The sequence below is a fragment of the Aythya ferina genome, assembly GCF_964211825.1.
Source record: "Aythya ferina genome assembly, chromosome: Z".
Classification (NCBI taxonomy): Eukaryota; Metazoa; Chordata; class Aves; order Anseriformes; family Anatidae; genus Aythya; species Aythya ferina.
Window position 1 is genome coordinate 74,008,545 of NC_140299.1, and position 25,552 is coordinate 74,034,096.

Below are 25,552 nucleotides of genomic sequence, written 5' to 3' on the forward strand. Positions count from 1 at the left end.
GCAGTAAATTACCTTCCGAGAATTCCACATGGCATGATGGTTGGCCAGATTCATGAATTTGTATACCAGGTCTGGCTGATTGAGATCACTAGCCAGTGAACAAAGCTCCTTGTAGGTAGAAAGACCTTGACTTTGGAAAGCAGAAGGGAAATCAGTTATTTTTAGGGGAATTACTATTTTTAGCTACAGCAATACCACAATAGTCAAAGCACAGAGAGTAGTGAACACCCTATCAGCACTACATTACAGTAGTTACAGTAACTTAAAGAACAAGAAGGAATGAAAAACACAGGAAGCAGATTTACAGGCAAGTGAATACCATTTCAGCACTGATTGCATGTCTTCCATTATGACTGTCATTAAACTTACCCATCCGGGGTTTTGCTCAGGCCACCCTGAAACACCACAGTTTCTCCTGTCATCTCATGTTTGGCTCTGGTGGAAAAGAGGTCCAGTGTTAACTTTACCAAATTCTATCGGACTGCATGCTACAAAACAAGTGAGTTTGTTTTGCTCTGTTACTCAGTACTTTCCCAGTTCCAGTCCCACAAGAAAACAACAACAATAAAAACACAGGGTACAGATGCACAAAGGTAAACACACTACAGGTAATCTGATTAACCTTTGTCACGTGTAATGTTAATGAGAAGCTTCAGAACGTTAGGATTTCACTGTGTAGTCAGGAGCTAAGAGTCAAAAACACTGAATGATGGCTTTTCATTTCAGACCAGACACAACCCACACCCTGAAGAGCACATGACTACTTCAGAAAGAAAAAAAAACACTTTCCATTCATCTTCCTGTTCATCACCTCTGGATCCCCCAGACTACAAGACTGTACTTTTGTCATTCATGGTGGCCACACTCACACCAGGTTAGGCAGGATTAGGCTGTTAAAGAGCATTTCTAGCACTGATTCAACATGATTGTCAGCCAGGAGTCCTGTAGGACTGTCAGTTTTTGCACTAGAGCACAGAAGTGACCGTGAATAATCCTCCTCAACAAAAAGTGTGTTTCAGACACAGCCAAGTCTCTGTTTCTGCAACATTTACATTGTTCAGACTTGCTGCAGGAGGTCATTGTCCTTTGCAATTACACAATGCAGCAAGAAGGAAATCTAACCAAACGCAAACTGATTTGAACTGCCTGAATCAGGACTGAATCATTATTTGGAAGCTTTGTTAAATTCAGAATGGAACAAAACTGGAACAACTTCACTCAAAATAAACTCTAAGCTGAACTAAGAAATGTCCTGGTTTGACTCCCCTGCAGTATGAGGATAACGGCTTCCCCTTGGCCACAAAGCATCTCTCCACCCAAAAGAAAGGCACATTTTTGTTCCCATCAGACACACAGCTCAGAGTACTCTCTCACTTTGCACACTGTACCTTTTCCCAGTCATAAGGGTATCAACAAGCGTGGTGACTAGCTCTTGCTGGTCCTGTTCACTTCCTAGTTCATATATCAGCCCAAGACCTTTTGAAGCAACATCTTGACTAAGCTCTGCAAGAGATTTTACAAAGTAAAATTAAAGATAAGCATGTCATTAGTAATAAACAAATTTCAATAGCCAGATCCAACCAAAATCACAATTAAGGAACAGAAACTCTGTGCTGTAGATCACAGCTCTCCATTTCACAGCAGAGCTCATCTGGCACGACACAAGTTTTGGATTCTGAAGCAGCAGTTAATTCCAAAGGGAAACCCCCCAGTAAACTGACATCCTCTTGTTAATATTGCCACTAGTGGTTTTGAAATAGCTGAGAGCATTCTAAGAGCTGCCAGTATTCTTACATGCTGCTGGCCCCTGCCCTCAAGTTCAGCAAAGGTACTAGCAACACTTTCTTCTTTAACTTCAGTGAGCTCTGGTTAGGTCACTGGATGCCATCCTTCCCACTAGCTGCCACGGGTGGACATACAAGCCAAAATACTGTTAGTTTGAAGAGGTCTCAGAGTTGCTGTCCATGCAGAACTCTGTGATACTTATTTTTCTGCTCAGAGCATGGCAGACCAAACAGTTTCTGTTATTACAGTCTGCAGGAGAAAATGCAGAAGATTTGTGCTTCATTAGCAAAGCACAGAAGAAAACTATGTTTATTTCTGCATGTGACACCTAGGAAAGATCACAAAATCACTTGTACTACTTCAGAAATGTATGTTTCTAGAGTCATCATTTAATTTTGGCTGACGAAGAGGGTGTAGGTGACTTTCTGCCTTTTATAAAGATTCCCTCCATCTGTTAAGACCCCGCTACAAGATAAAACTGTTGTGATAGTACTTACCATCACTATCTGACAGAATTGAAACAAATGCACTTTGGATATCCTTGAGATGAGACTGAAAGATGAGAAAGGAGGACATTATTTTTATTTCAGGTTTAGTATCCTTTCTCTGAAAAGGAAGCCCCTAACAGGTAAACAGAGGTTACCGTATCAATAGAGTTGTCTATCTGAGCTACAACTGTGACAAAAACTGCTGTCTTTTCAGACTGGTAAGCAACAGCCTGATTGACATTCACAGAACATAACAGTAATTTGACCAGAACTTTTTTTTTTTTTTTTTATAGTTACCATGTCATTAGTAAACCACATACTTTATTTTCCTTGTTTAATGCACAGCAGTAGCGTGTCATAACTCTGACTTGCAGCCAGACAGGACTGTCCCCTGTGCAAGGGACAGCCTTCCTTCATCCCCAAACTAGAGGATTTTGCCACCTCCCACAAGATTTCACTGTTAGGTGAGTATAATACATGGCAAGGTTTTAAAAGTAGCAGCTTAAATTAGCAAAGCATCTTGTCTTCCAAAGCTCTTTATCAATTGCCTGCAGAGCACAAAGTGGTAACCTGGTCTCATCACAGCCTATAGTATCTCTGTGTGAAGAGAGGATATTTCTGTTGGGAATGCTTTAAGTCTTTCTTTGCATAGGATCTTTCACATTTTGGGACTGCCATAACAGACAAACCCACTAAATACAAGGTTTTCAAAGCACACCACAAATACTAAGTATATTAAGCGTATAACTTCTGCTAGGTAACAAAGTTGTGGTGAACTCTGTGAAACAAACAAGCCCAGGAATTCCATCTAGGTTTCCAATTTCCTCCCCTCGCATACCTCCTTTTAATATTTTCCAAAGAGAAATCATAAAAACTCTAAAGACACCCACGTATTCTTTCTAATGGAAGATGCGCTGGCACTTTATCTTATGAAAGGTATTTGCATCACGCTCACTTTGACCTGAGCACAAGTCAGATGCTTGCAAAGGTCCACACAGCCTCGTTCAGCTGCCATCTAGTATGCTCCCGTACTAACAACAGACAAGCCTTGACTTAAAAAGACCTCAGTAATGACTGAAGCAGCACTGGGAAGGAAGAAGCAATGGAAGTGAAGGGGAAGGAAAGGACAGAAGGAGGCGAGCAGCAAAAATACGGACAACGAGCAAGTGCTAGGAAAAGGGCATAGTCCTTACCTTAATTGCTTTGTGCGTGCTCAGCTTCTTCACCATTGATAGAAGCCAGATGCAAGCTGCTTGCCTAACATGTGGGTTGGGGCTGATAATGTGCTTGTTCAAAATTAGGTCTAGGACCCAGGGAACCACATCATTCACCTTCAAATCTAGTGGAGAAAAAGAAAGGTGGAGGGGAAGGAGGGAGATTTCAGAATCTGCCACACTTGTTTTTAATTTCCATGTAACACGCAGCAGCAATGGAACACCTGTCAGCCTATGAGTACTTAGGTGACACACTAATCTCTACTTACTCAGAAAAAACTTCAGTGTAGTCTCTGGGAAAGTATTTCTTGTAAAAGAAACACTGAACAGAGTTATCCTAACCCTTCATGAAAGTGTTTCAGAGCCTGTGGCTGAGGAGATGTACCACTCATACTGCATATGATTCAGTGCACTACTTTTGCATGAGTGCATGCATGCACACATGTTATGACTCCAAAATCCTGGAGCAAAGGCACAGTTTGGTTTCTACATACTCAGCTTTGTGTACACTTGAGGTCTAAGACCACTCTCCCAACATTAATACCCTGTTTGCAGGTCTGAGGCTGATATGTACTGCTGTCTGTTTCAGAGCTAGCATTTTGTCAAGTTCATATTTCAACTGACACAGAATCTCAGTCCTTAAACTGCTCCATCTACCATATCTGTCACTTAATCCAAGCGCTGGTCCAAGTCGTTGGAAAAGAACTTGCAATTTAATCTTATAATCCTATTTTCCAATGCGGTCTTCAAAATGCTATTTTTAAAGATTTGTGTATGTTAAACCTGAAGATAACTTAACATGGGAAACCAAAATAAAAAAAATAAATGCAGTGTCAAGTAACAATTAATTAGATTTCATCAAGAAGCTATTTAAAAAGTATGTGAAATAAAGTCTTCCACCCTTTGTAGATGGGCAGAAATGACTTGTTTATAACTCAGCACTGCACAACACAGAACATTATGCGAAGTGCAGGGGAAAATGTCTCTTTACTTCTTACCATTATAAATGAAACATCACAGAGACAAAGCCAGTGTTAGGCCAGAACTGTGAGATTTCATGTTTCTCAACCCAGCCCCCTGTGTTAGGAAGGCCTACCTGGAGGGGGTATATATTCCTCCTCTGTTACTGTCCATGCATCACGTGCAGCCACTGAGCTGGTTCCTACAGCAGCACTGGTAATAGCTTCACCAACAGTGAACTGCAGTTCTATTTGTTTAGCCTGAAAAACACAACAGAGCCTCGCTGACTACCAATTAAACAAACACCAAAAAAATTTGTGGCATTTGTTCTACAAAACCACAGCCTTTTCCCCAACTTCAATTCTCAGCACCAATTTACAATAAGACCACACTTCTGTTGAACTTCTAAGACCAGCTGGTGACTCAGACACCTCGAAGCTGATGTAAACTGTGCCAGTGTAGAAGTCTCCAAAACAAATGGTAAGAACTAAGATTATCACACCTGGATCTCCACACTTATTTTTACTACACGCCTCCTGTAAAGCACTCAGTCTCTGCACAAGCTTAAATCAGTGAACAGAAAATTGGAGACATAAGTTTGAAATAACACTATGTTAGAACAAGATCATCAGACATTAACGAAAATTACTGTGACTCTAAGAGAGGAACAAATTTGTCTTTCACATGAAAAACAGCCGTTATTTTGCTTTGCTTTGTCCTCTTTCCACTATTTTCCTAAGATCTCAGGAACAGAATGTGCAGAACTCTGCCAATTTTTTGTCACTATTTATGATGAATTTTTTGCTCTAAGAACTTTTTTCCAAACCTGCTGTGTACCTTCTAGATTGCTTGCCTTACTCTCTGGAAGCCCAAAATGCTCATGCATTTGGAGAAATAGGTCCTTAGCAGTCTCAGATTTTTTTTTTTTCTGAAGCACACATTTTATAAAGGAAGTTGTAATGTCTCCAAGCAGTTCCAGGAGATAAACACAGCACTCAAAACCATAATTTGGTAGATGTGTACACAATGTTCTTACTATTCTTGCTTGTTTGATCACATCAGACTGGAGCACTCAAAGCCAGCCTGTTTCGTACTCAATAGATGCTTCTACAGCTCCTACGTGAGCATTAACAAGGAAGGAAGATAAAAACAAGCTATAAAGAGCACACTTCCTATTCAATTTTGCTGTCTGGCACATTGCAGAATGTATAGCAGCTCTGCAGTATCATGAAAAAATACACTGCACTAAAAACCATGTGGATTAGACTGACAAAAGACCTTATTATAAAGAAAGCTGCTAATTCAAGGCAATAACAGCAGCTGACATACTTCTGATGAAAAGGAATGTGAAAGGAACTTTTAGGGTGTTTTTGAAAGCCAAAACACAGACCTGTGGCTTCATTGCTACAAACACTGAATATTTCATGCATATTGGTAGCCCTCATCTCAGAGACTGGGGCAGAAACCTCAACTGCAAGTTTTTAAACTGTGGCATAGAACATTTTATAATTTTACAATCCACAAACCCACCTCTGCTCCCTATTTCAAACCAGCTTCAAAACAGTAAGAGACAGTATTATGAGAAGACAGCTGCCTTTGTAAACCTTGCACCAGAGTATACTGAAAGCATTCAAATGGAAAAACTCATTGCAGTATAAAGAATAATACATTGCTAGTCTCTCACCTCCACAGAATCCATTAAACCTTGCAGCAGTAATTTCTGGTGAGGAAAATCTTCATCTCCCACAGGAAAGTAACCTAATGTTTGTATTGCTCGTTCCTTCATCTTAAATACAAACAAAACAAGAATAACAATCACATTATTTTCCTGTAAGTCCAGAAGATAGTCTTTCCTTCTCCTTCTCATCGTCATTCTGAAGCTTCACTTAAGGTCTCTCATAATAGACTTGCAAGAGACTTACTAGGTCAATTGCTCCTCTCTTCCAAAACACAGCTTTTCCATACAACACAGACCAAAACAAATCTCATATTACCTTTGAGTATTATTCTCCAGAAGATATTCTCATTTTTCTAGAATTAAAATCATCCCCTTTCACAATTCTCACCCCATTAGCTCCTACTTACAGATATGGAAAGCACATTCAGTCAACTGCTAGGCAGTGCTGGATTTTCTGAAAACCCTTACTCTAAGTCTGACTCACTAAAGCCAACACTTGGTCTAACAAGGTTCAGTAGGCACTTCTTTAAAATTCAAGGCTGAGCTTGGCATTAATATACATGTAAACTTGAGGATGGAGCATTCCAGAAATGAACAAGAATCATAACATTACGAAATCTTACCTTATTTGTTTCCTTGCTGGAAGGGATTCGGGCCAATAAGCTTTCAACAAGCTGCAGCTTTGTAAACCCTGTGCCTTCGCTGGGGATTGGCAAGGGGCCATTCCTGCCAATCTCCCCAAGAGCCGTGCAGGCAGCCACCACAAGGAAGGGAGAGGTGCTGTCCAGAAAAGAACCTACACAAAAAAGTAAACAGGATGGCTTTGATCTTGTTCTATTATTTAGCAGTGGGCAGGCAGGCACTTATGTTTTACTCAGGCAAGGTGTTTATCTCCTCTACAGCTGGTAGGAAGCATTATGCAAGAACTTATCAAAGTGAGAGGAGAAACCAGGAGGAGCCTAGGCAGTGGCACTGCTCCTAATTGTGCTATGTTGGTCAATGAGCAAAGAGTCCACCTATTTCTTGCTGGAAAGGGTTATGCCCATACATCTCATCATACGGTAAATTTACAGGCTGTCAATTTTGGAACACAAAATGAACTCAAGGTAATAGCATGACCTGAGTATCTTAGAAAAATCCTCAGCCTGGGGTGGCTGAAAAACAACTGTTGCATGCAGCAAAGTCCTGGGAGGGAAGTTACCTATTGTCTCTGTCGTCAACTTTATGAGCTCTTCTTGCTCCGGCATGACTGCAGTGTTTGGTTGTTCTATGTCATGTAGCTCCATTGCTCTGATTTTCCCTTTGGCCAAGTACCTTCCTACTGTAAATCCCAAAGCCAACAAGGATCCATGTTGGACCTCCGGGCTCTACAGACAACAACAATGCAGAAAATCTCATTTTCAAAGCAAGTAACACTTTGCACACAGCACTGATTTAAAAACGCACATGGACAAGCCAGCTGGGGAGCACCCTGAAGAATGTGGAGTTCTAACATACAGTGCAACAACGGAGTGCTTAATACTGCTCATGTTCTCTGATGGAGTCCTTTAGGACAAATTAACAGAACTCAGAAGAGATTTAGGAGGACAGATTCAGAATTTATCACCGGAACTCACATTCCTAAACCCTTGGTGGTTAGGCAAAAAAAAAAAAAAAGAAAAAAGTAACAACTCATGATTTTTAAGTACAGACGCAGCAAGGTGAATTTAGATAATGCTATACTCTCTACTTGAAAACAGGACATGCAAAGATTATGAACACAAAATGTATTTTTTTTTGGTAATAAAGGGGAATTACTTTAGATTTGCATTGCTGACACAGAGAGTATACTTGGCCTACTAATATTGATGACAGCACCCCTACACAGTTTGGTAGGCAACAAACTGTGATAACTAATTATTACATTTAAATGTCAAGCACATTAATTTTTCCAGTTCTGATTTGGTGCTGAGACTATCTAATGGCAGTGTCTTCTCCCACAGGTGAATTCTTATAAAAGGATTTTTTTTTTTTTTCAGAAATAGGCTGTGAGACTTAATTGCTACCTTAATTAAGAAAAAGAGGGGAAAAAAAAAAGAAGGAGAGGTGAGGGCTTAACTCTGCAGCCAAGTCAGGATCCTCAAAACCCAGCTTTTAGTCCCCTGGGGGGCTGAAAGCTGCCAAGCCTCACTCAGTCAAGGACACTGAGCAGGGCAAGCCTTGCAGCAGTGGGATGCTCTCAGGTGATGTGATGCCACAGGGCGCTACGGCTTAGCTAGGGGGGGACATACGTAACAAAATAGGCATTTTCTTAGTTCTGTGGGTGCCTTTAACCACCCACAAATACAGAATCAGGAATGTGGAGGACGTAAGTAGTATGATCTATTACCTTTCAAAAATACAATGAATATCTGGGGGGCTAAAACTGGTGAATACATTGACTGCACTGGCTTTGCTTACAAGTAGTGTCTTCAAGAAACCCTCTTACTAACATGAACGGCAGCTTCAGGGATTAATTTATTTAAAGATCCGTTCCCCTCACCTACATCAAAAATCCCTTCCAACCACCCAACTAGAAACCAGTCAGTTAATTTTACGCTCAGATTAAGGCTAATACATCCTGGAAACACTGAGAGAGGTTCAGATTTCCCACCAGCTACATGACACTAAAAAGCCCAGCAGGAAGCAGACAAAGGAAGGTAGTTACATGATTGTCTTTTGTCATCTTGATCAGCAGCTCCACAGAGGCCCTAAGCTCATTTCCAGACATTGTAGACAGCACTACAGAATAAAACAGGGCAGCAAGCTCACGCATTTCTTCTTTGTTCGTGTTCATCAGGCTCTGTGGGAGTTGTTAATAAGAAACAATAACTTCTCAAACAGTCTGTTCATACAGAGGTCCAAACTTACAGCCACAACCATCATGCAGCAGCACAAATAGTATTTCATTCTTTAAACTGAGAGTACTATCACCTAGTAAGAACCAAAGCATTAAATTGAGCAAAGCATTCATTACACGCTTAACTTTTAGCAAGAAGATTACCACTAGCCACAGGAGGGCTAATCACCAGCTCTCAGTTAAACATGTTGACAGAACGCTTTGCTGAATTTTGTTTTCAAAGAAAAGCTTCCACATTTCACATCTATGTGGAGCTTAGAAACCCTGTGGAACTGCGAAGACGCCATTTTTTCCCAAGCTACCATAAGCTTCCATTTCCTTTCTATTAATCAAAGGGGAAAAAAAAAAAAAAAAGAAGCCTGTAGAGGTTAAACCACTTAAATGCAATGACAACCGAAAAGAAAAAACAAGTGTTCGGGAAATCACAGCCCTCAGTACAAATCTACCCATTTCATACTGGAGATATTTTATTATTTAAATTGCCAGAAAGTTGAATTTTGGAAGCCTCAGGCCATTTGTTAAGATATAATCTTACCTCTGCCATTAATTTGAGGTATAATGCAACACACTCACGTCCAGAATTCATACACTAAGCTTTAAATTACTTGGGTTATCAGAAATAATACAAAAATGAGCCAAGTGAAAAAGCAAAATAGGAGACCTGTCAAGCTCTTGAAATACAACTCTAATTTCAACTCTAAACTTGTATCAGATCATGTTACTGACTTCTAACAAGCCCTTGGAACCATTCCTTCCACTTGGCAAAGTAAAATCACACAAAAGATGATTTATAACTGGAAACTAGGTAGTATCAATTACCATCCCTAGAAGCTTGCTAATGGATATAAGACCAAAGAAAATGAAGGGTTTCCTGCAAATGAGGAGCGATACTGGAAAAGATTTTTTTTAATTTTTATTTTTTGGTTTTGGTTTGTTTTTAAGTCTTAAGCTCTTCTCTGAAGCTCATGCTTGCACTTGAAAAGAGACGCATTAAATTGCAGGTATCAGCAGGAGAAATTATTATAATACATTCTAATTTTATTTTATTTTTTTTTTTTTTAGGCTGACCAAATACTTTTTGCTGACAGATTCCCCAAATAGAAGCAAAGGCAATCCGTAAGAGTGTAGTAAAGCCTGATTAAACTGAATCATTAAAAGAAAAGTTCCAAAGAAACTTTCCAAGAACAGAGTCTAAACAAAGATGAATTCCCTTTGGTTTATTGCCCACCAGGCTCCTGTTTATCAGCTTTTTGTATGGGGCTAATAAAAAAGAACAACAAAAAAATTCCTTAAGAAGTGCTCTCATACAATAAGGAACCTAATTCATCTCATTTTCTGAGAGGACTGTCACAGCTTCCAACTGGAATATACCTATTTATAACCCATTTCTTCAAAAATTTCCAGATTTTTTTTTTTTTCCAGTTTTCTTTTGCTGTTTTAACAGATCTTCCAGTCAAGACAAAAATTGACTATTCCAAGAGGATTAATGACGTAGATTACCTGGAACACATAGGTCGATGAACAAAATCACTAACATCAAAGAAGCTAAAAAATACTTCTTTCCACCCTGTGCCATGTAACACCTCATCAGGTGTTGACTGTACATAGAAACACCAGATTTTGAAGTAAGTGCATACTTCACATCATAGGAAAATGCCAAATTTTGCTCATGCTAAGCCTCCTCTACCCCCAACCCCAAAACATAAAGGAGAGAGGGAAAAGAAAAAAAGTTAAGAAAAAGGTTTTCAACATACCTTTATCCAATCCATTTTGTCTACAAATCTGGTGGCTAGCTTTTCTGGATACACTGAAACAACTTCCAGAAGACAATACATGACTGGCAAACCTGAACAGTTATTAAAAAAAACAGGTTATTAAGACTAGCAGTATTTAAGACCATCAAACAATCAGTAATAAAAAGAAATAAGAAATACCAGCCATTTCAATGTATCCATATGCAATTTGCCAGGGATACCAAATAATACATAAAAGTAGGTTATTCTATTTCTTTGAGATATTAGGTAAACTCACAGCAGCAAGCAATTTGGGTAACAACTTTTTCTAAAGGTTTTCAAGCACTTCAAGACTACACTTATCACAGGTATGTGGTTATGAGCATGACAAAGACAACATTCACTGTTGAGGAAACCGCTGTAGACAATGGCTTCACAATTTTAACAAACTATGTCAACTGATACTGCAATTTTACTGTCCCACTTCCTCTAACCTATGCAGCAGCATAGAAGAGAACAAGTTTACGCTGAAGACTATACTGTCTGTGTTGCAACTGTGCGATTGCTGAAGCCAAGTTCAAAGTACTGGGGGTGTGGCAACTCATTTCTAATAAATGACTTCGTAAAGATGCTGTTCCACACAGTTTCTTACCTCCAACACCAGCTAACAGCTGCTGCAGAAGGCCAATATATATCTGTACAGGGTTGGTTTCTACACTTTTTGAAGAAGAGGAGGAAGAGAAAGATATGTGGTTGCCAGACATGAGGTTTCTAATGTAACGCCCAATGGCTGGGGCATGATCTTGCATATCTGCCAAGCTCTGTGAGGTTGGTACCACGCCTGCACTGTGAGCAAGACACATCCGCAGGTAAAGAACAATCTAAGAAGAGAAGAGAAAAACATAGGATTCTTGTGAATATAACAGCACTTGGGACACCATAGAGGAGAAAGAAATACAACGTATTCCTTGCTCTTTTTAACATAATCAAAACAAGACAGTTCCTTCTTCAATCAACTCAAGACAGAAAAGTCAGCAGCAACAAAGTGCAAGAAAATTTAAGATCAGTTCCTGCAATATGCTTGTGTAAGCAGACAATCCTACAGTGCCTGAATCACATTCAAAAGATTAAATCTTAAACACCGTTTTGGTTTATCATAAGCTGATGCAATCTGCTTGCAGGCTGTTCAGCCTGTACTCTATACCAATCTGGCATGCATCCAATGCAACTCAATGCATTACCAACACAGATCTTGCATCACATCTGAATTTCTGTCTCCAGCTCAATGAAGCCAGGGCATCTGCTATGAAAAGAACAGCCTCAAGGAGAATAATGGAGCTTATGTAGAAGATTGCCAGTTCCTTCCTTTAAGAAGGTTTTACATTAGGTCTGCTTCAGAAAGCAGTGGAGCAGCCCTACTAGTATCACCCCTCCTAAACCTTTGTGCAAATTCTCTTCAGACCTCTTTTTAAGGACAGAGGAATAATGTGAGGAGAGTTAATCCCAGTATCTGTTTATACAAGGAATTCTGGAATGTGCTGTGACTTACCATAACTGTTAGCTTCTTACATTGTCCTTTAAATAAATAATGGTAAACACATCGAAGGAAGTGAATACAGACAATTACCTCTCCAAATGTGGCAGGATTGAAAGGCAAGGCTGCAGTCCCAGTCATATATTTAGCTGGAGTTTTCATTCGGTGAGAGGCCTAAACAACAGAGTATATTAAGAGCAGGACGTTCAGATCCATGAACAGCAGAGATGTTGGAAAGGTCAGTGAAATTTTGCTGTGTTTATCCTCCACTTAGCAACTGAAAATGTGCAGCAGAATAAAAAAGGCACAGTGCATTTGATAAGGAGTCCTAAAGCATATTTTGGGTCCGTCAGCTTGTCCTCCCTCTCTGAAATCAGAAAGTGGAAATTCTGAATTCATGAGAGAGAGCTGCAGGGCAGGCTGGTGGAGGGACAACATTCTTCCCCTCCCTGAGGCAAAATAGAAAGTGCTTTAGAATTCAAAACCAAAATACCTCAAACTTCCAAACTCAGAGGCTCCCAAACTGCCAGGCAGCCAGGAGCCGTGAAGACTGCAGCTCTAGCTGGGGTGGCTTCAGAGAAACTAGGCTTCCCCAGTACTGGGAAGTGAGCACCTTGTGCAGCACCAACCAGGACCAGAAGGTCTTTAAGACCCTGCTACCTGCTTAGTAGAAGGCTGGTGCAGCAAGCAAGCAACTCATTTCCATGAAAACGTTCGCTTTGACAAGGAAGAATATTCCAGCAGAAAAACACCCAAAACCAGAAGGTTTCCAGCAATATCTACTACCAATGCTCCAGAAAGGCATGTCAGTATGTTCTAGTCAATATGCACTTCGGTGGAAGGGCTGGATTCAGTAAGGAAGCTTTGCACATGAGTTAGTCATATTTAAGTCAACAGATCCTCATCTCTTAATGTGCTCATATCTTTTGTTGCACTGGAACCTCAGTGACATCCAGAGCCACCAGTGAAAGCATGCCTTAGTGAACCAGAAGATGACTTCCTTGAGGAGTGGGTTCCTTTCCACACTCAGCAGATCATGCCCTACTCTTTAAAATAAACTTTCTTTTAAAGGAAGAGAAGGATGGTAACTCATGCAGAAAAGCCATTTTGTGCCTTGGCCTGTTGTGCCAAGCTATGCATACTCACTGAGTGCCATTACAAAACTCAAACAAATTTAAAAATATTACCTACGTAGTGACAGGCATTTGTTAGTAGTAAAACTCAGCCTTGGTTTCTTAATTTTTTATGTCTATATGAACAACCAGTAGCATGGATAAAAACAAGTTTTTCCTAAAGCTTCACATACTTCAAACACCAGCAAAGTATAGCATTTCACAAGAAATATCTCATCTGTAGGAGTTTTGCAGTCACAGATCTCTTGCAAAACCAGACAAACTGATATTATACTTCTTAGATTTGTAAAAAAGACAACAAATCAAAGGAAAAAGGAAGTGACACTTCATATCATCTTTATAGCTTGCAAGTCTGATATAGCTACTATACACAGAAGTGTGTAATGCAGACTAGATTTTTAACACTTCTCCAGGAAAACTCAGTGTAAATAGGATAAACTCACTGGTATTGGTTTTGTTACATCATTCCACTAGACTCATGAAAGGTCATGAAAGGTTACTTACATGGCCATTATTTTTACTGATTGCAAAGAAGATGAATAACCAAGCCTCTAAGGGAACAAACCAGACTTCTTCGTTTGTTCCAGTATCTTCCTTTCTCATCCCAGAACCCTTTTTCTATTTTATGCACAGTATTATTTTTCTCTGGCCTAACCAGAGAGTAACCTTCTTATCCCTGCCAAGATCGTTTGTCAAACATACTGGATTGTCAGCCCTGAACACTGGCTTCCCTGTGTCACACATCTTCTGCACAAACAGCATCACTGCAAAATAATCCCTTTTTTAAAGGATAAACTCTAGTGATCCATGTCACTTAACACTTAGATCTCTTGTGATTATTGCCAGCAGAAATTTAACTGTAAGTGCTAACCTTGGCAGTGTGGTTCTTCTGATATTATGTGTGGTCTTCCCTCTGGTCTTAGCTAACTCTGCTCCTTAAAGGAGGTGAAAGAAATGGAGACTGAGATGGGAAGACCACCCTTACTACACACATAAGCATCAGTGTTGTCATTTACTGGGACAGAAGCACTGTACCTTGTCTTGAATATAATGGACCATTTCAGGAAAGGAAGGCATCTGCTTCCCAGAACTCTCCTTTTCATTTTTACCAGGAAATGTTCTCAGCACCCGCTGTGCTTCTCCGTGTACCTCCTCCCGCCTTGAAGGAGAAAAGACAAGAAAGACATTATTTGCACAGAACAAATAGTCTCTAATGAGCAATGAGATCTTAGGAAACTGGCTAAGAGCAAACTGTTTTAAAATGAGAAGTGGCTTTCTGTAAGGAAGAAAAAAAGTCAAACACTTATTGGGACTTCCAATGATTTGTTTATTATACAGAGGCAGGAAGAAAAGGGTAGTGATGAGTGGGCCCAACAAAGCAGTCTGGACCAGCCCATTTCTGCTCATTTTATATCCTGGTAGAGTTCACTACCACTTTCTGGTTTCCACATCCTTTTTTCCAATTCACCTCATCACTTCCTACCTACAAGCTTCAGCTAACACCTACCAGGTTTATTGCTCCCTACCTACCTGAACATCAACTCCTAAAACAATGCTGACACTGCTATGACAAAGCAGTCTGTCTGTTTAACCTTCCTTTGTTATACAACAGCTATGCACATCAAAAACTGAGCAATTAAATAAGTTGGAAAAAAAAACTCACAAGTGGCAAGAACAGATAACTGTGAATGAAATGATTACTCAAATTTAATGAGTCACCTGCTTCTCAGCAGCAAACGGCAACTTTCACACAGGCACAGTCCTGACTCTTTGCAAGCCAAGCTAAAAACAGACTGCAACAGTTTGCCAGGAGAAAAGAATTTCTAGCCACTGTAAAGGTGGCCAGATTCACTGCAATGCATTTTACTTTGCAATTGGTCATTAGCACAGAATTGCAGAATGGTTTGGGTTGGAAAGGACCTTAAAGCCCATCTAATTCCAACCCCCTGCAGTGGGCAGGGACACCTCCCACTAGACCAGGTTGCTCAATATCCCACCCAGCCCGGCCTTAAACAATGCAGTTCAGTGGAAACTAGAAAAAGAATCCAAGCCAAAAGTGGTGTAAGACATATTAACAGCTGTCCACAGGTCTACCAACATTGCTAATACGGAAGGGCCAACTTCCAAATTACTATACTTGATTTTCATTTATTTTTTTAGGGATATACATCTGTGTGCATCTATATGCACAAATACATATTCCATCCAAACATATATTGGATCTTGTAAATACATATTTGGGTTTATATATATTTGGATGAAAATAATTTAAAGGGAAAAAAAGCAACAAAACTTACGGGTCTCCTGCAGCTAACAGCAGTAAGTATCTGGAAGGGATATGATCTGGAGGAAATACTGTGCTAGCGAATTTCACAGCCACTTGACGTACTTGAACTTCAGGCTTAAAGAAAACAGACACAAACATACAGCTGAGTTTTACATGAACATTCTAGTAACCTTCACTCATCAGTCATCTGTTTTGTCCTTCTGTACCAGCATAACTCATAGAGTTTGTACATTTTGAGACACTGTTTTTGCTAACTCTTCAAAGGGCAGGAAATGGTGAAAAGAAAAGGTAGCTTCTCATATATACCCAACTGGAGAATTAAATGCTAAATTAAATACATGCACAATCTGGAGAATTAGAAATTGGAGTTATCACTAATTCTTACACATCTGAACTGTCCCACTAAAGCAGCTTTGAAATTAAGAATGACATACATGAAACAAAACTGTGGTTAGGAGCAGCACAACCAGAAATATTAACTCAGGGAGGTCATTCTCTCTGGCAGCTTCAGTTAGTCTTAAAATGGTATTGCCTGGAGTCCTAGATCACTAGAGCACACAGGCAGGAGTCATCACCATGAAAATAGTCTCTTACACAGCTATTAGTGCAGCCACCAGAAATACCAGTACCTCTGCAGTAACCCTACGTACCCATGCAAACATGTAGAACACAAAAGCCTCCCATTCTGAAAACCAAGGCCCAGACCTCTGGGGAATCCTGAACAAAAGTGAGATACTCAGTAAATCCTGGTTTCTTCTGGATTAGTGTCCCAAGGCTGAGCTCCTGGGCAGGCTCTCAGGTGCCTTATTTATTGTAGAAATCATAAAACCACTGGTATCGCTACTTCTCAGTTAGTGATCCTTTCTACCAAATTACTGCTTTCTTAAAGCACTTCAGATGGGGCTGTACCTGAAGTACCTACTTCTCAAGTTTCCTTAGGATAAGACTACGGGAGATACACAGCGCAACTGTAGAAAATTTGTTTCTTTGTGAAATAAAACACAAACAAAAAAACTGCATTATCATCTTTTCTCCAGTCACTGCACCATATTAAAAATATTTCATCTGAGTACACATCCCCTTCTCCCAGGTAATGTCTAACAGCAGTAAGAGAGAGACATGGTCCAAAAGAATACAATAATAAGTGCCAAGGAAGAGAAGATTGAAGAGCTCTTGGAATCATAGAATATCCCAAGTTGCAAGGGACCCATAAGGAACGAGTCCAACTCCTGGCACCACACACACTCCCCAAAAACTCACACCATATGACTAAGAGCACAGTCCATCTTCTTTTAAGATACCTAATTTTGACTTCAGTGAAAATACCTTTATCAGATAAGAAGCTACAAGAGCTTCCATCAGAGTACGCTGGGCTCCTTCCAAGTTACTGTATGCTCCAACCATCATAGACAAAGCCTCCTGAATGGCAAGCCTTGTATCAGCATCTTCCTGTCGTACAAAAGTAAGAGTTTTCTGTCACTTTAAAGTGCACAGTGACAAGTACTAAGCAAAGCCAGTGCAAAATATTAATGATTTCCCAAAACCCCATCAGCACCCACCTTACATAAAGCTTCAAAAAACTGCTGTACCAACGCTATATCCTTGGTAAAGAGCTGAGGCATTCGGCTGAAACAAGATAGTTTTGTTCATGAACATTTTTTTATTTTTTTATTTTTTAATTGTGATGTTTTACTTTTCATTGGTTTTCCCCTCACCTCACATTTTAACTGTCAAACAAAAAGAGCCAACACAAAGTCTGCTCTATCTTATCTGTTTCCACCACATAGCAGAACACCCCTCAACACAGTTTGGAGACTAAGATATTCTCAGGACAAGAAATCAGATCACCAGCAAACCACTGAACATACCACTTGTCTAGGTACGTGCCCCCTAACCTTTACTGAACATCTCTTAAATTTATGCTTCTGGCAATCCACAAAGTGGAACCATTTTTTAAATTTTATGCATAATTCAAGACCTGTCATTAATCACTGCTAGCAAAGCTATTAGCCAAATGAATAGTTCATTTTACATCCCCAGAGATGTTACAAGAATGCTTATCTCTGCACTGTACACCCCATTGCAAAACTTGCAGGAGATGCAAGGTTTGCTGCTGATAAAAGCAAACAGATTACTCTGGAAAAAACTATTCAATGACCCGTTACTTAAATGGCGTTTCTGTTACCTGGAGAGTTTTCCAACTGCTGAATAAGCCATTGACAGCAATTTTGAATCCTTAAATGATAAAACAAATATAATTCAGCAAAAACAGGACTATATAAAAACTTATCTATCCGTTATAATTAAACATTCATTTTACATCTTTTCTCCAAAGTGCTCAAATAGGCTTTCATGGACAAAGAATCCTGGAACATAACCATACCCAAGAATAAAAGCATCAGATAGGAACAGAGGGTGCATGCTTTTCCAAAAGAATCAGAAAATTACAAGCAGTGACAAAATGTAAGTCTCCCTTCTGGTCTCAATTAAATTATATGTTATTTACAGGGGAGCAGCTAAGAAGATTTGGCAAATGTAAAAAGCAGTAGCTAAGTGAGACAGAGACGTTTCACTGACCCTGAGTACCACCTTTATAAAAAGGAAGCTGTTTGTGCAATGGATCTGGCAAATGACCAATGACACATCTGAATATGGACTGACTCCCTCCTGAACACTTCTTTTTCATGCCTTTCACAATACCAGAGGAGGCTCACACCTCCAAGCTCCAGCTCGGGCCAAAAGGTCACATCTAGTGGTTCAAATGTACCAGCAAAAGGACCAAAGATGCACAAGAGAAGGTCTGCAAAATCAGCTCTGCGTAAGATATGCGAGGGAATATCTTGGGGAATCCGCCTTCTGAAATTGCACTGGAAGGATCAAATACTCTCTGGGCCAGACTGGCATTTGCAATTCTGTTTGTAACACCCTTTCCATAGCAATACTGTCACTGGATAACAGGAAGGAACATGTTACCAGCAGTTCAATGTTGTATGTGTCTAGCACAAAGGGGTGCATGCATGGAGCTGAGGCCTCTGTGCACTCCAAAGTAATGAGGAATAGCAGGCGGGTGCTACTCTTGCTTCATTCTTTAGGTTACCAGTGGTATTATTTCCTGAGACTTTGCAGCTACTGACCAAGCACTTAACCAGACCTGTTATACACACAGAATATATTTTCTGTGTAACAGCCTGTTAAAACACTGTTTTCTTCTCTTCCAAAAAAAAAAAAAAATCTTAGAAAATATCCTTGGACAGTCACCTCAGCAAACTGCAGGTAAAGAGATTTATCAGTTCCCATCATAAACACATTTGTCTTTTCCTTGTTTTATGTGAAAAATTACAGTTCTTTATGCAAAGAACCTTTCAGCTTACCTCTTTGTATTCATTGATCAGCTTTGTAAGTCCATTCAGTAGCATTGGGCCTAACGGCTTTATTTTACTTTCTGGGCAACTGGAATTAGAAACACCAACAAAGAGCACTTAATGCTTCCATCCCTTAAAAATATACTCCGTCAGTATCACTTCTCTTTTCATCTTTGCTAAACTGAGAAACTACAGCTTAACACGTGCAAGTACAAGCACAACCCCCCTCCCCAGTTATTTTCAAGATTAAGGGAGAAAAACTACCTTCTGGCAGTTATAGTAGTATTTTTTGTCCTTAGTTCACTTATATATTGAATAAATAGGGTGGCTTGTATCTATATAGCTGAAACACTGTGCTCACTCTTGATTACTTACATGATACAAATATGATGCACAAACTGCAAGGACAGACTTCTCAGTTTTGCATTTGTGTTTGCACCAAAGAGTCCATCGTAAACCACCTGGCAAAACAGAATAAAGAGCAGATCAGAGAGTGTCTGGCCTCACATTCAGAGGTTCTCTAACTCCCCTTCTTTTTCAAGCACCATCGTGACCAAACTCATTAGGAAGTGCAGTTTAGGAATGTATGTGTTACCTGAATGTTAGCTGGGAATGTTTCTGCAGCTTGCCTGGATCGCAGAAGATGAGGAACAATCTTTAATTTAACACGGGTGCTGACTGACTCTCGTTTCATTTCTGGTTTCAGAACAGATCCCTGTCAGAAAGAGAGTTAAGACAATGCAGTGCATCTTTGCATAGCAGTACTAACTTTACTAAATTACGTTTTGCAAAACAGAATGCACTGGGACAGAGAGAAAAAATACTCAATGGCAAAAGTGTTCACTGAAAGCAGAGATCAAAGGAAGTGATAGATTTAAGAAATATATTTGCCTAGATCAACAAACAGATAAGGCAGCTCAAAATACAGTTTCAAAAATTACACATGTATGCAAGTCAGAAAGTAATCTTACCTCCTTGGTTTTCAACGGTATATCCCCAAGATACACTTTATACATTTTGTTGATGATAGCAGGATTGTTCCAGTCAATTAAGCTAAAGAAAAACACACACTGATCACCAACCCATTATGATTCTGACCTTTGGTTACTTTTTGAAACATACATATTTTACAGCATTTTGCATCTTATTCATATTCTTACTTAAGTATTATTAGATCTGATTTGACTTCTAATCACTACCTACTCCCACAACCACATGTTATCAGGAGGAATGTGCAGTGATTACAGATCTCACCTACACATTGCAACAATTTTATTCCAAATAACTCATGAGAAATCTACACCCTCACTGCTCTCCCATCAAAACAAGACAAACTATCGCAGACTACTGACTGAAAACAGAATGGCTGTTTTTGAACAAATGTCTCCATATTCTTCAACTGCAGTGCTTTGGTATTTCACTGGAGAATAGGATATTTATACTTCTAGGACTATTTCATTTTGGTCTCTCAGACAAACCTGTTTACACACAATAGCCACTGCCATAGAATCACAGAATGGTTTGGGTTGGAAAGGACCTCAAAGCCCACCCAGTTCCAACCCCCTGCCACGGGCAGGGACACTTCCCACTGGACCAGATTGTCCAAAGCCCCATCCAGCCTGGCCTTGAGCACTTCCAGGGATGGGGCATCCACAGCTTCTCTGGGCAGCCTGTGCCAGGGCCTCACCTCCCTTTGAGTAAAGAATTTCTTCCCTGTATCAAATCTAAACCTACGCTCTTTCAGTTTAAAGCCATTGACCATTTTCCTATCACTAAGTTCCCTCCCTATCTTTCCTGTAGGCACCACTAAAGTACTGAAAGTCTGCAATGACATCTCCCTGGTGCCTCCTCTCTCCCTTGAGGGAGAATCACCTGCCTTGAACTGCTGGCCATGCTTCTTTTCCTGCAGCCCAGGACACCACAGGCTTTCTGGGCTGCAAGCATGCACTGCTAGCTCACGTTCAGTTTTTCATCCACCATGAATCTACCAGTGGAAGTCTATTTAGGGACAAAAATTGATTAAGACTAAATCCATTGTACATGCAGAACAAAACAGCTAGCAATTCAGAACACTGTCCTTTCAAACCTCATGGTGTCTGAATCTCAGGATTGAGACTTTTCACTGAATGTCTCAAATTATTTGATGCCAACTATTGGAGAGACTGTTTTGAACACACAGACATACAAAAAACGTGGAATACAAAAATGTAAGCATGCATGTTTCAAAGAACTGGGGGGATACAGAACCATCTCATTCTTTCATTAAAGAAACTGATTTCACAAAAGTGACCTTTTAAGTACAATGTATTTCTTATAAAAGACATTTAACATTTCGCATTAACGTGCATTTTGTCCAAACATGTATTTTGCTCTCCAAGTCCAGAACACCAAAACAAAGGGAAAGATGAGACCAGCAGTAAAGGACAGACTGCCTTCCTTCACCAGACTGTGCTCACTTGGTAGAACCACCCCTTCCGCCACAATTGAGACACGTGAAGAGACTTGAATGGAGAAGGTTTCACATTACATATCTGACTCCAAGTTAAGTAGCCCTGGACTTCTAGTAATACAGAAGCCACCCACATATTCCACGGACAGGCCTATCTCCTAATCTTCTAACGTGAGCCAACAAACTTCACATGGTCAATGACTCAGCAAACAGTACTAACAGCAATTACTCTGGCTTCATAAAGAGTTAAAGAGAGAATATTATCGTTAGATCATGAAAGCTGGGCTGCAGACAAGCAAAGAGCTTTTATAATGCAGACACCAGCAGCTGCCAAGCTTTCTAGACTACGGTCCGCCTCACAATTACGCTGCCTTTACTTCCTAGCTAAATTAAATGAAAGTATGTATTTTCAATTCTGTGATTGTATGATTCTGAGTTGCCTGCTGTGAATCACACAGCAAGGCTTTATATATCCACGCCGGACAATGTGGAAATTGAAAAGCAACAAAATGGCTCAAAAGCAATAGCAAAGATGACTGCAAATGGTTACAATTTCAGCTCCAGAGCCTGGTGATTTTTCCAGCTGTGAGGCTACAAGCACTGTTCCAAAACCCAGCCCCGTGGCAGATATGTGAGGGGCTGTATCAGGCTTCCCTTCACAGCACAGTCTCTCTGGAGCACTACGTGAGCAGCAGTGAGCATCGTTAGAAACACTAGCATCATCTTTTCTCAAAACCCAAATTTGTACCTTTGTTTGCTCTTCAGTTCAAGGTCAGCTGCAGTGGCAACACTGTGCCTTGTGTCACTGGAGGCTACAACCAGGTGCACAACAGCTTCAAGTTCTGGCACCTGCTCCGCTTCGATGAACTTCACTATCCCCAGCTTGCACTATTCAACAATGTGGAAAGTAAAGGCAGTATTACTGACAAGAATTGTCTCCTTTTGAAGCAGCCACTTGCAGCAGAGTACTGGCATACTGACCAGGAATACTCTGCTGCTTCTTGGCTGCAAGGGGCAGTTTCACCAACACTGGATAGTTTTGCAGCCTCGCTATCTCCTGGAGGAAGATGCAAGAGGTGGCTGCGGATGTGTCTGCTTCCTACCCAGCTCAGAGAGCTGCCAGCAGGGTGAGGGAGGCACCTCTCACCCCCACCTCACTGTCGGGAATTTCTTTGAGGCATCGTGCCCAAGTCCTCCAAGGCATTCCCTCAGGCAGCTAAAGTCCTGGCCAGAATGAGCTGCACATTTTCCCTCTAGCCTTCCCTTCCTCTGTTTGCAGCCATCCTTGCTACCACCCCCAGTCCCCTGAGATCAGCCCGTCAGTGCAAATACCTGCTCCAACAGCTCTGGTGTCCATGGGCTATCCCCAATTACCCTCTTGGCTGCATAAAAGCTCATCCCCGGAGGCGGCTGAGGGATTCCTGGACCTCCCACGGTACTTGACGAAGAGCCCTGTGCTGTGGGCATGTTTTGCCGACTCTGAGATTCATTCAGTACGTACCTAAACAGATGGAAATTGAGTTTCATTAGAGGCTTTACCACTCCACACTGCCAGTTGGACTGTATGTTGTAATACACAAAACCTGTATACTTCAATTAATCCCATGACTCTGACATAAGACAGAATTTTATTCATTTGAGACTCAGCTTCCAGTTACCCCAGCATATTCCACAAGAGCTGTAGCTGTCTCACTGTAGCTATTTGGAAAAAAAAAAAAAAAAAAGCAACTGCAAAACCCCTTGGTTAAGAAAAGGAAGGATCCACTGGTGTTTCTGAAAAGAGTTATCTCATGTTACAAACCAAAAAGACTGTTCTCTGCTATATTAAAACTCAATACATAGCTAACACTAGACGTGACAAGGTTATATTAAAAGCTTTAGCAACATTTGTATGATTTCTAAGAAAGACTTCAAGCCTAATAAGGGAAATAGTGAACCATATTCAACACAAAGCGCCAGGAAGCAATCCCTGATATCAAAAAATAAAAAAAAAACAAAAATATCTTGAAAACAGCAGTTTCAGTGCTGGGCAGGGAAAGAAAACAAAACAATAAAGATTAAATTTACAGTCTTTTTGTAGGCTGGCAAGTCTAGCCACCCTGAGTGTACATATGTACCCTCCAAAAGCTACTCTACCTCGCCCTGTATGTTTGGAAGCTCACTCAGTGCAACAAGGGATCATAATTTTAGAAGAGACAAACCTACCTAGACTTCTGTAAGGCCTTTGACACTGTCTTGCATGACATCCTGATCTCCAAATTGGAGGGATATGGACTTGAAGGGTGAAGCATTCAACGAATAAAGAATTGGAAGGATGGCCGCACCCAGAGATCGGTGGTGAATGGCTCTGTCTTGTGGCTGGTGACAAGCAGTGTCCCTTAGGGGTCTGTCTTGGGACCAGTACTGTTTAGTATCTTTTTACTCTTTAATACCTTTTGTGGGAGACAGAGGGATTTGGCCAACCTCTTTTCAGTGGTTTGTGGGGACAGGACAAGGGGCAATGGCCACAAGATGGAGCCCAGGCAGTTCCGCACCAGCATGCCAAAGAACCTCTTAAGGGGGTGGGTGACGGAGCACTGGGACAGGCTGCCCAGGGAGGTTGTGGAGTCTCCTTCTCTGGAGATATTCGAGGCCCATCTGGACGCCTCCCTGGGCAGCCTGCTCTAGGGAACCTGCTTTGGCAGGGGGGTTGGACCTGATGATTTCTCCAGGTCCCTTCCAACCCCTACAGTTCTGTGATCTTTATAAACAACATAGACAGAAGAATCGGGTGCACCCTCATCAAGTTTGCAGGTGACACCAGAAGGAAGGGATGCCATCCAGAGGGACCTGGACAGGCTGGAGAAGTGGGCCCACGTGAACCTAATGAGGTTCAACAAGTCCCAGTGCCAGGGGCTGCACCTGGGCCGGGGCAATGCCAGCCATGAGCACAGACTGGGAGAAGAGCTCCTGGAGAGCAGCCCTGCAGGGAAGGGCTTGGGGGCTCTGGTGGCCAAAAGGCTCGACACGAGCCAGCAGTGGGTGCCTGCAGCCAGAAGGCCGACTGCGTCCTGGGCTGCACCAACAGAGGGGTGGGCAGCAGGGGAAGGAGGGAGGGGATTGTGCCCCTCTGCTCTGCCCTGGGGAGGCCCCACCTGGAGTGCTGCGTCCTCCTCTGGGGCCCCCAGCACCAGAAGGGTGTGGGGCTGTTGGGGCAGGCCCAGAGGAGGGCACAAAGATGATCAGAGGGCTGGAGCTCCTCTTCTACAAAGACAGGCTGAGAGAGCTGGGGGTGTTCAGCCTACAGAAAAGAAGTCTCTAGAGTGTCCTCATTGCAGCCTTTCAATACCTAAAGGGAGATTATCCAAAGAGATGGAGACCAGCTTCTTGCTTGGGCAGGTAACAAATGGAAAACGGGGTTTAAACTAAGAGAAAGGAGATTTAGATTAGATGTTAGGAGGAAATTCTTCAGTCAGAGGATGCTGAGGCACTGCAAAGGGTGCCCAGAGAAGCTGTGGATGCCCCATCCCTGGAGGTGCTCAAGGTCAGCCTGGATGGCGTCCTGAGAAAACTGATCTAGTGCGTGGCATCCCTGCCTATGGCAGGGGTTGGAACTGGGTGATCTGTTAGGCTGATTCCAGCCCTGAGCCATTCTATGATTCTCTGAAGAACTGTTTTGCTCCAGCCAGCCATTCTCTGTTCCGCATTCAGCACACAGAGAACAAAAGGAAGTAAGCAGTCTCAACAATGAGAATAGCTGTTCATCCCACGTCTCCAAGATTAATGCTTGATTAGCCAAAACTTTAAACACTTACTTGATTTCGAGCTTTAAGCCCTAAAGTTAGGCTTTCTGGTTGTTTTACTGCATGCAGACTGGCAAGGCTCATTCACAACCAGGCAATGACTGAGCAAGATCTACCAGGCATAACTTCGCTATCAACAGCAATAAAGTCTCACCCCAGGGAGCAAGACTTGAAGAGAGAGTCAACCAGTGCCACAGGTGAGATGAAAACACACTCTGTGCACCTTCTGGAAAGAAAACAAAGCTAAAAAAGTACAGACCACTACTCTT

General features: G+C 41.3%; 1 protein-coding gene across 5 annotated transcripts in view; it reads right to left on the reverse strand.

Moving 5' to 3' along the window:
- The window catches only part of ECPAS (Ecm29 proteasome adaptor and scaffold), a 62,192-nt gene that overhangs the window by 15,574 nt on the left and 21,066 nt on the right, over nt 1-25,552 (reverse strand). For all 5 annotated transcript variants that reach the window (XM_084503925.1, XM_084503924.1, XM_084503927.1 and 2 more), the window contains 24 exons: nt 22,834-23,002; nt 22,250-22,389; nt 20,024-20,105; nt 19,648-19,767; nt 19,428-19,513; nt 19,062-19,140; nt 17,876-17,925; nt 17,250-17,316; nt 17,017-17,139; nt 15,701-15,804; nt 14,439-14,562; nt 12,364-12,444; nt 11,389-11,617; nt 10,758-10,849; nt 8,812-8,946; nt 7,327-7,492; nt 6,749-6,921; nt 6,132-6,233; nt 4,584-4,707; nt 3,467-3,612; nt 2,283-2,337; nt 1,389-1,503; nt 370-435; nt 13-130 (listed from right to left, as the gene is read on the reverse strand). In XM_084503925.1, coding sequence (XP_084360051.1) covers nt 13-130; nt 370-435; nt 1,389-1,503; nt 2,283-2,337; nt 3,467-3,612; nt 4,584-4,707; nt 6,132-6,233; nt 6,749-6,921; nt 7,327-7,492; nt 8,812-8,946; nt 10,758-10,849; nt 11,389-11,617; nt 12,364-12,444; nt 14,439-14,562; nt 15,701-15,804; nt 17,017-17,139; nt 17,250-17,316; nt 17,876-17,925; nt 19,062-19,140; nt 19,428-19,513; nt 19,648-19,767; nt 20,024-20,105; nt 22,250-22,389; nt 22,834-23,002 — 2,746 coding nt within the window. The remainder of the gene's footprint in view (nt 1-12; nt 131-369; nt 436-1,388; nt 1,504-2,282; nt 2,338-3,466; nt 3,613-4,583; nt 4,708-6,131; nt 6,234-6,748; nt 6,922-7,326; nt 7,493-8,811; nt 8,947-10,757; nt 10,850-11,388; nt 11,618-12,363; nt 12,445-14,438; nt 14,563-15,700; nt 15,805-17,016; nt 17,140-17,249; nt 17,317-17,875; nt 17,926-19,061; nt 19,141-19,427; nt 19,514-19,647; nt 19,768-20,023; nt 20,106-22,249; nt 22,390-22,833; nt 23,003-25,552) is intronic.